Below are 16,900 nucleotides of genomic sequence, written 5' to 3'. Positions count from 1 at the left end.
TCAACACCCCACCTTTGTGCTCTAAAGCGACTTCCCTCTCCTGCACCTGCCATCCTGACTGCAAATGGGTACCACAATCAGTTATGCTGTGTATTCCTGCCTATGGGGCTTATATATGCTGGTTTTCCCACACTTATCTGTGATTGGCCATTTTGGATATTTATCAGCTTAAAAAAACCTGCTTTGTCATGCTACTATTTCCATTCATTCCTATATATATGCTAATACTGCATTTCTCAGTACAACTGTCATGGCTTAGTGGTTCAGTACTTTGACTATGGTGAACAGTATCCCAGGTTCGATCTTGGGCATTGCTTTTTTAATTTTACTACTGTCTAGACAGGCTAGGAGGTGTGTCTGTGTAAAGGCGGCTTTGATACAGCTTGCCCAATGTTGCCCGACGGTAAGCTGGTTGGCGCGCTGCGCAGCTTTGTGCAAACGGCTTATGCTGGGTAACGTGTTATTTAGCTATGAGCACTCATATTATGTTGGGTGAAGCACTGATGAACTACGGGCACTCATTTTAAGCGTGTTAAAGCGTTGCTCAACTCCGGGCACTCATATCACACCTGTTAAACCGCTGCTCACCTGCTGGCACTCATATTAAGCGCGTTAAAGCGCTGCTCACTTATGGGCACTCATATTAAGCTTGTTAAAGTGCTGCTCACCTACGGGCACCCATATTCAGCTTGCTAAAGCCTTGCTAAGTTATGGGCAATTATGATCCTTTTTTATATTTTATTATGTCGGATTTCTTCAAAAATACATGGCCCATTTCATTACATTTTACTTAAATTATAGTTGTATATATATATATATATATATATATATATATATATATATATATATATATATATATGTCAGGGGATTGTTTCATGCTTATTTAAATAAAAATGGAAAATGATGTTGTGGGGGCTCGAACCATGACTACCTCCTCTTTGACCAACGTCTCTACCGCTATGCTATTGCTACTTGGCTTAATTTGCATATTTAGATCTTATATGCTTTTCAATGTCTGCTAACTGTGGCTGAGTGGAGGGCATACCCGTGCAAACGAGCGCAACTACGGGCAAACATTTTGGAAATTATAAAAAAAAATTAAACTGCTATTTTTACGTTTTACATTACAGTTGGGTATATAGTCTGTGAGGGCATGTGGTGTTGGGTTCCTTGACATTTCCGCGGACTCACTCGTGGGTGTTTACTTTTAGGACTCTGACTCTTCTGGGGGCATGTCCCTTTGCGGAACTCGGCATTCAGACACGCCCCCTACTTTCCTACACGGACCGTGTTAGCCTAGGGTATGATTCAGCATGCCCTCATGAATATGCATGGCATACTGACGTTATACCATTAGACTGCAGCCACCGTGTGAGACATATTAACTCTAACATGGAGGTTTCGTGAATCCGGCCCAATGTCTTTTCACACTATCAAATCAGTAGTAATACCCTAAGTACCCATGAAGTGGTAAGGGACCTGGAATCACAGTTTCACCTTGACCTTAACTTCAACCACCATGTGTCTACCATTGAAAGGAAAAGTTTACATGTAGCTCACCTTATTATTAAAGGCATCACCTCAACAGCAAAATAACTTATAACCCCCTATACTCAGCACTTATCTGGCCAATAATTGAGCATAATGCCCCATTCAGTATGTACCGTACTAAGCACCTACAGCAATTAGAAATAATTCAAATGTTTCTAACAAAGGTCTAGGGCCTCCAGCATATGCGTGTCCCTGTCGCTATACTCTGTATCATATAGACCTCTTAGGAGAGACTTGTGTGTAGCCTACAGAGCAACCCAAGACCCAAACATAATGAATTCAGTGCATATCTGTAAATAAAATGGGTCTAGGTCTACTCATTCCAGGGACTTAAACTCCCAGCAACTGCCATGTCTTTTGAACAGGCTACCAATTCATGTGAAACAGAGAACCTCTATGACACTGTTCAGGAGGAACCTGGATGAGTGGACAGAGCACCATAAATTCTTACCTCGGCTAGTGCCCACAACCCTCCTGGACATGGGCAGCCATCACTAAATACAGTCTTGGGTATTGACTAATACCGCTATGGTATTACATTGGGTTGAAATGGCTAGGCTTAAGATGACTTCCAGGTCGATAGAGTAGTAATCTCCTAGGATGCTATGATCCTGTGATCCTAAGTTGCTGTATACAGACAATGTACATTACAGGCAGACTCTGTACAAGAACTTCAGCACAAGATAGAGGACTGGAATGCAAATTTGAAGATACATGGGATTACTACAAATGTGAAGACACATGGGATAAAACTAAGCACAGAAAAGGCAGTTGTAATAGCAGCAAATAGGAGAAATCAGAAACAAGTTGAGAATTGAGAAGGGGAAGATAGTGGAACAAGATAAAAGCTTCAAGTATCTGGGAGAGGTGGTTGAAAAGAAGGGAACTGTAAATGAAGAAGCCAGTGCTAGAACCTGAGGGACTGCAGCCAACTGGCATAGGGTATTGGGGTAGTGTATGACAGAAAGATATCAAAGAAGTTGAAAAGTAGAGTGTATAAAATAGTGGTGTTGCCATTACTACTGTATTTTACAGAAACTTGGGCATGGATTGGTTTTAGTGAAAATCCATCTGAGTGGGGAGCAAATACATTCCCTTGAAATACCTGATTGCCTTTCCTCTCAGATCTATTAGTCGCCAACTAGTATATCTGTTGGGGCTCCACTTCTAAACTCACTTTTTCCCTTTCTGACCCAAGGTAATCCAACACTCTCAAGCCACCTCAGTCTACAGTAAAGGAAACAGATAAACTCGGACACACCCCCACGGTCAACCAGAAACTAGTATTTAAAAACAAATAAAGCCCTTTAATATCGTAAAAACAAGCCCAAGTATAATACAAAATCCCAGGATAAACGTCGTACTTTTGTACAAAAAAACAGGATAAGAGCTTTGGGCCTTAGCCTTCTTCAGATCCTTAGGTAGCAAACATACTTGCCTAGCTTAAAAAGCAATCTCAACCAATCACTTCATGTTCCCTGATTGGTGGGAAAGGAAGGGGCTTGTCTCAATCTGTTCAAGGAAAGGCTGAATAGCAAGAAGATGCAATAGGGTGAAAAAGAAGGCGTTGACAAAAACATGACATTTATCCTGGGATTTTGTGTTATACTTGGCTTGTTTTTATGATATTAAAGGGCTTTATGTGTTTTTAAATACCAGTTTCTGGCTGACCGTGGTGGTGAATCCAGGTTTATCTGTTTCCTTTGCATTGTTTATTTAGACTACCTTCAACAACACACAGGTTTCTTTTACTTCTTTCAGTCTACAGTATTCTTAAATAGCACCTGTTTGTTTTAGCATTCTGGACTGATGTTATCCTTGTTATTGCTTTTGTACTCTAAGCATATTTACCTCAAATGTGGGTAAATGCTGATAGCTTATTTTGGTGGGAAGACATCAGTCCTATACCAGTGCTAACCACTCTGCTATGCTTTGCTTCTCTCAACTCTCTGCCTTATCCACAGATCCCCACTCACTTCCTATACTACAGTTATACTTAAAAAATATATATCTTTTTCCTACCAACCACTCACAGCCCAATAAATAAAGTGGCTATTATATCCTTTACCTTCTCCTTCAGTTTTAATTCCTCCCACCTTCACCTAGTAATTACTTAACCTTTCCTTCCTCTGTCTCTTCTATTAGCCCATGTCCCCTCCACCTATAGTTTTAACTCTAAACTTCCAACATCAGCAAAAGACTTGCTACCCCACTCACATCAATTTCATCCCAACCTCTAATCTGAATAAAATTATAGTCCCAGGCCTTACAATACTCCTCCTCCTCACTCCTACTTGCTCAGAAGCTATTTTATCATCCAGTATACTTTACCATTTTACATTAAATCTGCAATTACAAATACCCCCTTTGTCACCCAAGGTTACTCTGATATCAGTCCACAACTTTATCATACCTGTTTCCTTCACCTCTAACACCGTACTATCTTACCGCACATTCCTAGTATCTCAAACTGTTATCAAGCCATTACCAAACTACTAAATTACACATGTCATTCAAAGTCATCATCCCTTCAATTATCAATTTACTTCTATGCAGCTGGGACATCCCCCAAACCCAGGGCCCCCCATTTCCCCAACAGTCAACAGTGCAAGTGCACACAAACAACCAAAATAAATCCACTAAAACTTTTTCATCTAAACACCCAGAGCATATGTAATAAAATCCCTTGCTTATAACCCTGGATTGAATAAAAAATCCTGACATTCTAGCCTTAACTCAAACTTGGTTAAAACCCATTACAACCTTTGAAGATATTTTGCTACCTGGTTACAGATTATTAGGCCTTGACCACAAAACAAAAATGGGGGTGGCATTATATTACTCTACCAAAATAACCTCCAGCTGTCTTTGTACCACAAACTTAATTTCACTCATAAAGATTAGCAATTCTAAGTCTGTTTGCATAACAGCACTCTGTATCCACTCGTTAGTGGCTCAGACTGTAGCATATTGGAAGAAATTCTCTCAGGGTTAGCCTCCAAACTATCATCCTAAGTGATGTAAACATCTTCTACAATATTCTCAAATCAACCTCCTTGCATAAACCTTCTCAGCTTCACTCAATCAACCAACTCCACACCTAGACACAATATATTTATTGTCTCACTATTCATACTAGACAGGAGAAAAATAAATAACCCAAACAAAATCAGTCAAGCAGGTATTCTATAAAATGCCCTGAGTGACCAGCATCTAATATTTTCTCCCAGTCTCTATCCAAACACAGCAAGTCAGCAGATTACAAGCTTATAAGGAAGCTTTATAACTTTAGCAAGGATTCACTCTTTGGATCCCTCTAGGCTTACAACTGGAGCAAACTAAGGCTCTTGTCACTGACTGTAGCTTTCTGCCACTTTAACAATATATTTTTAAATATCCTAAATTCTCATTCTCCTCTCAGGCACATAATCTACCCTAGCCTCCTAGATCAGTCTACCTACCAAGCAGACCGTGTACCTATGAGATAAAGCATGGAATATCTAGTAAAAGAATAAGACAAAAGCAACTGCCGGCATTACTTTCACATTTGTAATAAAGCTAAAGCCCAAATAAGTTCAGACAAAAACAAATAATTATCTCTCCCAACAGAACCACCTAACCAAATCCTCCAAACTGTTCTGGTCTACCATTTTTAAACTTTTAAACCCAGGAAACCCCTTACAACTTAACTTTCTATATATTGAGTGTGACTTCACTGTAGCCTGTTCCTTCAGCACACAGTTTATCAATAATGTTACCTCTCATAAACACTAACCATAGTACAGACCCAGCTCTAGCTCCCACATTGCATACTTAAAATACTCTTGACTTCAATCCAGTCCTTACCAAAACTATCAAAAAGTACAAAGTTTTTTGAACTTTATTTCTAGGTATTATTATTTATGGTTTTACATCAAAACTGGATGGTTTTACATTGGAAGAAATTAAGTTAATATACCTTTAAATGGTTCCCTGTTTCTGAATGGCTTAGGGAGAAGTTTATTAAATAATGACTTGATGATTTGTTTTAGCTCTGAAGAAGTCCATTTATTAATTTTATGAATGAAAGCACTTAACTTTCTGATATAAATGACGGCTGATATAAATGTATCTATTAACAGACTTTTTAGTCAAAGGCAAGAACATTTTAACCTGACTGCATACATTTTAAAATGTTTATTAAAATGCAACACTATCTATAGCTTGCACTGATAAATTATACAATTTCCAGCTATTTGTAAAATACTATAGTAAACTCTCAGTTAACCGGCACTCATGGGTATTGGTAGATGCTGGATAACTGTAGTTTCTGGTTGCTTGAGAGTTACTATTAAAAATAGGCCTGACTAATATTGTACCCTATACTATTTGTTTGGTTTGACTTGTTCTTAGGTTGGGGAGAGAGGGAATGTATTCCCATCTTCCTTTTTAAAACTCTAAAAATGTAAGGTATGTTTCTGTTGGGGGGGGGTCAGAAAGTGCAAAACATGAAAATTGTACTGTATTTTTTCAATTTTTTTTTTCTGGTTGCTTGAATTTCGGTTAACTGAGAGTTTACGTTATAAAAAATAAAAAGCTCTCTGTCTATTCAGTAGTCTCTCTAGCCATCTGTATAGATCATTAAGTATAATTTTGTCTGTTTTCAAAGGTGGCAGTCACGGAGTAATGTTGACTCAAGCCCTAGCCAGTCTTCCTTGGATCACAAACAGAAACGTCAGAGGAGGGGTATATTCAATTTTCGTAAACCGAAGATATTAAAACATGAGAAGAACATCATTTCAGGACCTGAGTTGGAATCTTCACCATTACAAGAAGAGACAACAAATGAAAATTTAGTGAATTCAGAAAGTACTCTGGAGGATTCATGGAAGAAAGGCGATGAGTCTGAGAAGCCAGTTCCACACGGAGTGCGACCAGTACAGAATATATTATTGCCGGGTATGGGTGGTATCAGAGGTTTGCCAAATAGAAGTGCACAGGTAAATCTGGTTTTAAGCTGTCTTCCAGGTATTATTTTATTTGATTAGACATAAAAAAAATGTATGTATATGGTCTAGAGAATGTGCAGATTAAAATTAAACCTGTTTTTTTTTCTGTTGTTGATCATGAAATGTTCCTGTTTAATTTAGAATATGAATTAGCCATATTTGCCAATGTAGATCAAGGTGTGATACTAGCAAAACCAAGCCTAACGTAGCATAGTTGCAGTAAGGTGAGCAGTATCTGTTAATTACGTCTACAATTTAGTGCTGCATTTGGTGTGTTCTCACCATTAACCACAAAAAGTATACTGAAACAGGAACCATTTCTCATAATTGTTTCCTGTTAGATGAAATCAGCTTTTGCCCATAGCCACCTATTATCATTCCACGTAAGTAGTTCTAAACTCATACAGAAATTCTTTTTGACCACTTTGATGCCAACCTTCTTACTTTTCCTATCTATAGCTGGACATCTGAGGGAATCTATAAATGATATATTACTTTTGCATGATTAGAAAAGGAGACAATAAAGCCTATCTTGTCTGCCCTTTTAAGTGCATTGAACACTCCATCTCTACCATCTCCCTTGCATTTTCCAACTGTTCTATGCCTTCTTGAGTACCTCTATGGATTCCAGGTTCACTACCTGTTCTAATAGTCTAATCCTCTGTGAAAAATTACTTTAGAGGATCCATAGAGAAACTTGTCCATACAGTCTGCTGCCTTTACCTCCTTCTCTATTTGGCCTTCTTGTTCTGGATGATCCCTTCTCATCTCTCTGACACGACATTGTGAACCATACCTCTCAATTGTACCTCATTATTAGGAACGTTCCTCACTTGGGGTCATAGAAAGTTCATGTTTCTCAAAGATCCACACTGAAAGGGTTTATCGCACATTCAGTACTAGAAACTTTTGTTAAGTAATATCCATAGTTTATAGAATAAAATCATATCAATTCATTAAAAGAACCTTTTAAAAGAAAAAAAAAAACAACACATTATAGGTTCATAGGTAGACACTAGGCTATCGGCCCAAGGGCCTAAGTAAGCCTAGCCAACAAGGTTCCCTGGCTTATGCCACCCAAGAAAGTTAATTTCCTCTGCCCCTGTCGAGCAGAGCCACAGAAGTGATCCCCGGGTGTATTTCCTATATCCCATCCACTCATCAAGATTTTTCTTGAGTGCTAATGAGGAACTTTGCTTGATATAGATGGGTAGCTACTTCCAGAGTACAGGAAGCCCCTAGGAAAGGAATCTATCTAATGTTTATTGTGGTGACAAGGTTTAGTTCCCTAGAGCGTGTAGCTTGGAGGGATTGAGATTTCTTTAGGTGTAGCATGTCCAACAGATCTCCTCAGAGTAGGCGATATGCTACAGGGTAAAGCTGGAGTTTTTTGAGACTGTCAGTGTAGGGCATCTGTTTGAGGCCAGTAATCCTCTTTGTGAGGTACTTCTGTGGCCTTTCCAGCTGCTGCAGACGTCTTGTGAGGTACATTCCAAAAGGGGCGTTGTACTCTATAATGGGTCTGAGTGCCGAGTAGAGGGAAAACATTACCTCTTTTTTCCTGGATGAGAACCCTTTTGTGATGAGGTGTGCCACATAGAAGGATTTCCTGACTACTGTGGTGATGTGATTATCAAAGGAGCGACTACTGTCCACCTGGGTCCCAAAGTCTCTTATCACACATTCGGCATTAAGTAGACTGCCGTTTATGTGGTAGTTCATGGGTACAGAGTTTTTACCAAAGGGGATGACAATGCACCTTTTGGCATTGAGCTTGAGCCCATGCCTCTGACACCAGGCATCTGTCTCAGTGAGGCCCTTCTGTAGGATGTCCACATCATTTGGGGACTCGACTATGGCTCCTAGTTTGCAGTCATCTGCGAACTTCATTAGCCAGAAGCCTTCTGTGTTAACCTGTACTTCAGAGAAGTAGATAACAAACAGGAGAGGTCCCAGGACTGAACCCTGTGGTACTCCACTTGTCACTGGTTTGAAGTCAGAATTGGAGTCTGCAACTTATACAGTGTGGGTTCTGTCAGTGAGCCAGTTGGCAACCCATCTTGTGATGCAGGGATTTATACCTAGTTTAGTGAGTTTAGCTATAATTCCACAATGGGGGATGGTGACAAAAGCCTTGGCGAGGTCAAGATAGGCTGTATGAACCACCTTACCCTCGTCTACGGCTTTGGTGACTGCCTCAGAAAGTCAATCAGGTTCACAAGGCATGAAATGCCTTTCACAAACCTGAACTGGGTGGAGTCCAGAGTTTGGAGGTTACCAATGTCTTTGTTTATGAGTTCCATGATGATACATTCCATGGCCTTGCAGACCAGGCTCATCAGGCTAATAGGGCGATAGTTCCCAGAATCAGTGGTGGCTCCCCTTTTGTGGAGTGGGATAACTGTTGCTTTGCACCATTCAGTGAGCACAAAACCTGATGTGGCCTGATAAGCCTGATATGATTGAACATGGTGCTTAGGTGGGGAGCCAGTTCGTTCTGAGGTTCGTGTAAAATGCAGCCTGGGATGTTGTCCGGTCCCATGGATGCTGTGTTTTTGGTTTTAGAGAGTGCGGCTTTTACCTGCATAGATGTGATTACAGGGACTCTGCATTCTTCCTGTATAGATATGGACCCATTAGGGGGTGAGAGGGGAGTAAAGTTAGCACTGAACCTATCTGCCAGGATATTGGCCGTATCAGTTGGTTCTGTAATTTTCGTGCAGTTGTGCTGTAACTCAGAGCAGAACTGGGTGTTGCCATTGAGATTCTTGGCATAGCTATAGAATGCTTTGTGGTTGCCCTTAGAATCAGTGGCAAATTTGTTTTTGTAGCTAGCTTTGGAGGATCTAATAAGGGATCTCAGCTTTTTACTGAGGCTGACCAGGGAGCTCCTCCACTCATGTGATTTTACTGTCTTTTGCAACAGTTTCTTCCTTCTGTTGTAGAGTTTGCTTATGGCAGGGGACCACCAGATTGGCTTCCTTTTTTTGGAGGATAGCATCTTGGTTCTGTTTGGGATAGCACGATCCATGCACTTGTGTAATTGCTCATAGAGTGCAGTTGTGTAGGATTCAGCAGTCATAACTGTATTGTCCATCTGCATGGGTGTCATGAAGTTTGCCACTTCTGTCTTAAGAAGCATGAAGTTGTCTTTGGAGAAATTTTTTACCATGGTTTCCTTAATGGTGGGTGGGGGCGGGATGCAGATATCTAGGGTGATTAGCTTTTGGTTGGATCTGACCAACGAGGAGTTAACTTCAGGTGTAGAACACCGGTTACTCATGTTGGTAATGACTAGGTCTAGGCTATTGTTGCCCCTGGTGGGGGTGTGGATAAGTTGATATAGGGCCTTGGAATTTATGAATTCCAGAAAGCGTTGAGCAAAGGAGTTGGTACATGAGTAGTTTTCCCAGTTAATGGTGGGGTAGTTGAAATCGCCCATTATTAGGTTGTTTGGTTGAACCATGATATTTTCCAGTATATCAAGAAAAGAGGAGTGGGAATCCGGGGGCATGGTGGGGGATCTGTAGCAAGCTACAATTTGGATTGCAGTTTTGCCCAGAGTTAGTTGCACTTGGATAACCTCGGATGCATTACGCTGCACAACTAGCCTGGAGGTGTGGATATCCTTAATGAATATGGACACACCTCCGCCTTTGGTGCAATGGTCCAGGTCAGATGGCTAAAAAGTGTGGTATGAGTTATAGCCTGGTAACGCAGGGGTGCTCTCTAGAGCCTTGAACCAGGTCTCACTCACTGCACAGATATCGATGTTCTTCATTTAAAGGAGTGCCTGGAGTGAGTGCATTTTGAAATTTAGACTTCTAGCATTGAGTAGCATTACCCTCAGTTTTTGCTTGCCTGTTCCTGTTATGGTGGTGAATTTGTCATTTAAACCTTGTCTAAAAAAGGCACTATAGGGGCGGCAAGGCCCTTAGCCAGTATCCGGAATCCCAGGGGCAACAGGTGCAGGTCATCTCTGGCAAACCATCGTGGTATGTCAACCATGTCGTCCCAGGCAGACAGATAGTGGATCCCCTTAGAATGACACCAGAAGCTTAGCCAATTTTTGAAGTCAATCATTTTGTCCTTGTACTGCAGTATCATTCTGGGTGATGGCAGGATGCTACTCAAGGCTAGGGTCATACCTGCCTGGGCTACAAGATCGGAGAGCTCTTCCATATCTCTTTTCATGTAGTCCAGGGAGGTACATCTCAGGTCGTTCACACCAACATGGACAATGACAGAGTCATATTTGTACTTGTTGTGGAGTGACCTGAGTGCATGGGTTATGTGGCGGATCCTGGCACCTGACAGGCAGCCGACAGTAACTTTCTCCTTGTTTAGCCTGGTGAGTGGGACATCGGTGTGCCTGACTATAGAGTCACCTATGACTAGTGTGTTGGGTACGTTGTTTTGCCTTATGGGCTGTGGTTTATTGGCACACTGAGTCTGTGGGCTATGTGTCATTTGGGTTGTGTTGTGGGGTGGAGGTTGCTTGTGTTTCTGCTTTGGAGGTCTCTGTTGCTTGAGCAGATTATTATTAAGAGCCTCCGTGGATGTTTTTGTGTTTCTATGTGTGGATTTTAGTGGTGTAGGTTTAGTGGGACTATGTGATGAGTGTGGTGTGGTGCAAGTGTTTACTTTCTCCTCTTGACTGTCAAGTTCAGTCTTGGTTGGAGATAGCTTTACCTCCAGTTTGGCTAGATAAGTGCATCTCTCACAGGTTGTGGTGTAGTGGTAGGAGGAGAGGGATGTCTGTGTGCATGAGGCAATTGCTACATTGCCCCAAGATGCCCAGATTCATCAGATAGACAGAAGAGAACACTGGAAACTGACCCTTGGACATACCTGAAAAAAAAACTACTTTCCTCTAGGCAAGTAAGGAAAGTGAGTATAAGAGCCGTTTTTCTCTAAGCATCCTATGATCATCATTGTTGAAGTTGTTTGTAAGCTGTTAGCAAGTGTTCCCCATTTTTCCAATTTGTTCCATTTTATGATTGGTGGTGTTCTTCATTTTGGAGATGGAATATTGAGAGCTGTGTTGTGAACTAGTATCGTCCACTTTTTCTGTGGGTCTATATTATATATTCGAAGCTTCAAAATTTCAAACCTCTTATGTTCGACAACATATGAGTGAAACTTGAAATGTCGAATATGTAATAGAAAAGTAAAAAAAAAAATTATCTTAATGCTCTGAGCAGGGGGGCAAGCCCCCCTGCACCCCCCACCCCCTTACTTAAATATACCAACTCCGAGACTGCACTTCCGTACAGAAAAGGGAAATTTTCCCATTCTGCATGTAGAGAGGTGTTGCCTTTCACCTTCAAACTTTTTAAAGTTCAATCATATAGTGTCGACCATATGACATTCGAACTTTGAAATGTTCGGCAATTTAATAGGGACCCTCTTCTGTTCTAGTCTTAAATGAGAAGAACTCTGTTTTGTCTAATCTCAAGTTATATTTTTTCCCCTCCATGCCATATATCTTTCTGATAGCTTTCCTTTGGATAGTTTTTCAGCAGCCTGATGTCCCCTTCCTTTCATGACATGTAGAACTGTGCATTTGTATTCCATTTGTGTCCTTTCCATCTGTCTCCTGACTAAGGCTCTGCAGAGTGGAATCATTACAACTTTGCTTGTGGAATCTGTACTTTAAGACACAGCACCATATTCCATTTGCAACTGCCAATGAACTTTCACTCTACTTCTGTTGGCCCGGTCCAGGTGTGTTCAACACCCCAAATCCTTTTCCTGTTCTTTCACCATCAGTTCAACTCCTCTTTAGCTGACACGAGTTAAGAGTGGTAAGGCCTAACTTCTGTACTTAATCTTTGTTAAAATAAAACCAGTCCGATGAAGTGCTCAAACTGCTAAAACAAATATCCAAAAAGTCCAAGAAACAAAACAAGCACGCAGAATGCTGAAGGAATAACAGTTTGAGATACATTAACACTTTCACATCAGTAGATGCTTTTTTGTCTCATAAAAAATACATCAGAGCATCTATTTAAATCCACAAGCACAATATACATCAGGAAATCAAATCATTTTAAAACACATCAGTAACTCAGATGAAGTGCTCAAACTGCTAAAACAAATATCCAAAAAGTCCAAGAAAAACAAACAAACACGAATATGAAAAGAAATAATATTTAAAATTGAGATACATTAACACTTTCACATCAGTAGATGCTTTTCCATCTCATAAAAAATACATCAGAGCATCTATTTAAATCCACAAGCACAATATACATCAGGAAATCAAATCATTTTAAAACACATCAGTAACTCAGATGAAGTGCTCAAACTGCTAAAACAAATATCCAAAAAGTCCAAGAAACAAAACAAGCACGCAGAATGCTGAAGGAATAACAATTTAATTGAGATACATTAACACTTTCACATCAGTAGATGCTTTTCCATCTCATAAAAAATACATCAGAGCATCTATTTAAATCCACAAGCACAATATACATCAGGAAATCAAATTATTTTAAAACACATCAGTAACTCAGAACGTGTAAAGGAATCAACCAGTCCTAATCATTTAAAAGTGCATGTGATCTCAAATGGGATTTCATTGATACCTCATCATTCGAACCAAACCCCTTATGTGACTATAATGAAATAATCCACCTGACATCAGTCATTTCAGTTTTGTTTCTAAGATCACCCATTTTTACACCATCTACTAATAACTGTATGACCATAAGAACAAAATTATGTTCTGCTCTGAACCCTAAAATATGTCTGGCTTATGCATTCCTAGTATCAACTCTTCAGATACACCTCTGTTAAAATGCCAGATTTTTGTGATATAAAAAAATGAGATCAGAATAAATTGTTTCAAAACTTTTCCCACCTTTAATGTGACCTATAGCCTGTACAATTCAATTGGAAAACAAACAAATCTGTTAGGGGAAAAATATAAAAAAATAAACGCACAATAAGCTGGTTGCATAAGTGTGCACATCATTAAACTAATACTTTGTTGAAGCACCTTTTGATTTAATTACAGCATTCAGTTTTCTTGGGTATGAGTCTATCAGCATGGCACATCTTGACTCGGAAATATTTGCCCACTCTTCCTTGCAGAAGCGCTCCATGACCCATGTTGGTTGCTATCCTGAAACCTGTCATCATTTTGAAATTCTAGCAGCCCTGTGTCTCTTCCATTCCTCTATCATTTTTGTGCTTGCCTGGACTGCTTCATAAAATATTATTTATTTATTTATTTACCATATACCAAAACAATGTTTGGATTTGTGAGTATTCCTGGAAGTAGCCTACCTGGTTCTTGTGCTTTTTTCTGTCTGAGGGCAATTGTTTCACTTTGAACCTCCTCCTCCTCTATTGTGGTATAGGTATACTGTTCTCGTTCTACCCTGTCTCTTTCCCAGTATGGCATTCTCCCCTCATGGTTTTCTCTAATGACTAAAGCAAAGTGTTCAATATGTACCTCTCATTATTCCTAGTTTTCTGTGTTCTACCCTATTTTGCTCACCCAGCCCAATTTCATCTCCTTCTTCACTCTTTCTGCCATGTTCCATAAAGAACAAAAAACTTGCTCCTCTTCTTGTCCCCCTGTCTTAACCGACGTTCAGATTTAGCCCTAGCTGGTTTCACAAAAGATGAAAAAAGGGCTTGGGGGTAGAGGAGGCACAATACAAGGAGACTAGTAAAAAGGCAACAAAAACAATGGAGGAAGACTTGTCAGCTTAAGTAGGTTTAAGGAAATGCCTTTAGGAAATGTTCAACTAGAATGTGTTTTAATTCGCACTTCTTTTTAAAGTCTGTTACTTTCTTATATGTGACAGAGGCACTTATTCAGGTGTGCATGTCCTGGAATGTTGGAGGAAATACTGGAGGCATAATTTCTAAATGGCATGTTACTTTACGCTTTGTATAGCTAAATGCTGAAGTGATAAATAGCTGAAAATGCAGTGTTTCACTGTTGTAACTCTAGTAAGGCAAAAGTAGCAATAAGTAAAATAATTATGGTAGTACTTAGTAGTAATAGTATAGTAGTAATACAAAATTCCCTGTTTTGTTAGGGAGAAGAAATAGCTTCAAGAAGCACAATTATATATTTTATACTAAAATCATAGAACTAAAAAACTGCCAAAGAGACTAAGCTGCATTTGGTGACTCACTTGCCCACATATAACTGAATATTAAAATTTTTGCTCCACACTTTAACACACTTTTACTACTTGAATGGAGTGGCTGAGATTCTAAAAGGGCTGCCACCAGTGATAAGCTCTAACTTGGAAGAAAACCACTAGCAGACAATTTCTGAATAAAAGAAAGGGTCACTGCAGTTACTCTGTACTCTCTGTAGAATTAGTGGGTCTATATTAGAAGACTGAAAGTTTAAAATCACGAATGCTCTAAAGAGCCTCAAAGTGCTTTTTTTGAGATCGCAGTACAGTAAAGATCAGAATATTTGCCCTTTCCTCACTGTAGTGAGATCTCAGAGTTGAAATATATATTTAGTGGGGGGAGGGTGCAGGCCCCCCACAATAATGATTTCAAGATCCAGCATTTTTGCTCTTTAGAGCGTTCGCAATTTTAAACTTTCGGCCTTCTAATATAGACCCAAATCAGCATGGTGGGTCATTCCATGGCCATACCACATGCTAATGAAGCAATCCATGGCCAGGTCACATGGTACTGATGCATTTTAACAGGCCACATGCTAATGATGATGCATTCCGTGGCCAGGCCACATGTTAATGATGATGCATTCCATGGCCAAGGCACATGTTAATGGTGCATTCCAAGGCCATGTCACATGCTAATGATGCATTCCAGGGGAGCAACTTGTACGAATTTGCTATGTGCTCTCTCCTGGTAGTACCTGCAGGAAGCGATTTATGCAGCCTAGCAATTCAGAGAATTGCTTGCCTGTGTAAATTAGCACATTCAGCTGTGTTCATTTATGCAGCCAAACTGCTCTGCTGTGAGTATATATGTGGCAGCATGTGTGCATGTCTGCAGGGGTATGAGTAACCTCAAATGACTGTGTGTGTGTGTGTGTGTGTGAGAGAGAGAGAGAATGGGTATATTAATGAATACATCCAAGTGGGAAAGGTGTGTGTGAATATCTGCATGCTTGTGTGGGAGAATGAATATGGGGGGTACATGCGTCAATGTGATGCATGGGTGACCAGTGATAATTACCACTGAAAAGTACTGCTTAGCACTGGCAATAATTACACTTGATTCAGAAACATGCTAATTAGCTGTTGATAATTTTTTTCTCATTCTTGCTAAACATGTCTCTGAATCACATTCCTTGCATATACACAAATTGCAAGTTTTGGTTAATGCACATTATGCGAGTGCAGATATATTTCTCTGAATCCCTGCCATTTGTATGAACATAAGATCTAAGTTACAAATATGTTTTTTTCTGGATACATTAATCAGAGTTTAAAAAGAAATGACTGCTCTGAATCCATGATAAATGTTTTAGATAAAAAAGTATTTTTCTACGATATTTTGTCGGTCTACAAACAAGAAATATTATTCCTATGAAATAGTGGAATGTTATAAATTAACTATTATCTCCAGAACATCATAATCCTAAACCTGCTTTCTCACATTACTCTGAAGGGATCACTGCTGGGACATCCCCTTATAGCATGTTTTGCAGACTATGTGCGTGTGTGTACTAAGCTGCAGAATTAAATGGCTGCTATTTTTGCACTTCTCACAAGCTTCTGGCACTGTTATGAGGCTCCAGCAGATGGGAACCAGCAACTAGTTCTCAAACTGTCTGCTGCACAGTACTCCTCACACGATATGGAGTAAAACCGCATCATACTGACCTTGTTTCCCTGCAGGGGTTATACCAGAGTAATAGCTGCTCCTCGTGTATTATAGTTACAATATGACTGGATTTTGCTACAGTTCTTTATGGAAGACCTCCAGCATGTTTTGCCTTCCTTGTCCTTGGTGCATTACTGCAAGAAATATTTTCAGGAGGTGAAGGTATGCACACTGAATGTATTTCAAGGGCAGTGATGAGGTATACATTAACCTATGATAACACTTGCTCATTCTGGAAATCGCAGGCTGGGGAAGATGTTCTATTTCTTTTCGATCTTGCAGAAGAATGTTTTTTGCATAGAGAATCATATTTTTCAGAGCTTCTTCTTGATTATTTCTATATCTATTATTTGCATATATACTGTCAAGCCTTCCTTATCATAGCTGTGTTTGTCCACCTGTTTCAGTTTTTGGCATGCCCACACTGATGTTTTGGTAGATCTGCTATGGAAAAAAATCTTTACAACACAGTGATTGATAGAGGAAGGATTTTCCAGAGGACATGACCTGCTAACATATTTTAA

At 39.8% G+C, this 16,900-nt stretch overlaps 1 protein-coding gene across 1 annotated transcript in view; it reads left to right on the top strand.

Annotated features, from left to right (window-relative positions):
• CARMIL3 (capping protein regulator and myosin 1 linker 3) overlaps positions 1-16,900 on the top strand; it is a 3,552,770-nt gene that overhangs the window by 3,366,021 nt on the left and 169,849 nt on the right. Inside the window, exon 33 of the mRNA XM_044058175.1 lies at positions 6,200-6,530. Within this exon, the coding sequence (XP_043914110.1) occupies positions 6,200-6,530 (331 nt within the window). The remainder of the gene's footprint in view (positions 1-6,199; positions 6,531-16,900) is intronic.

Source organism: Protopterus annectens, chromosome 16.part0 (assembly GCF_019279795.1).
Source record: "Protopterus annectens isolate FY-2018-M chromosome 16.part0, PAN1.0, whole genome shotgun sequence".
Classification (NCBI taxonomy): Eukaryota; Metazoa; Chordata; order Ceratodontiformes; family Protopteridae; genus Protopterus; species Protopterus annectens.
Note: the sequence above shows the minus strand (reverse complement) of the source record. Positions and strands in the feature narration are given on the sequence as shown.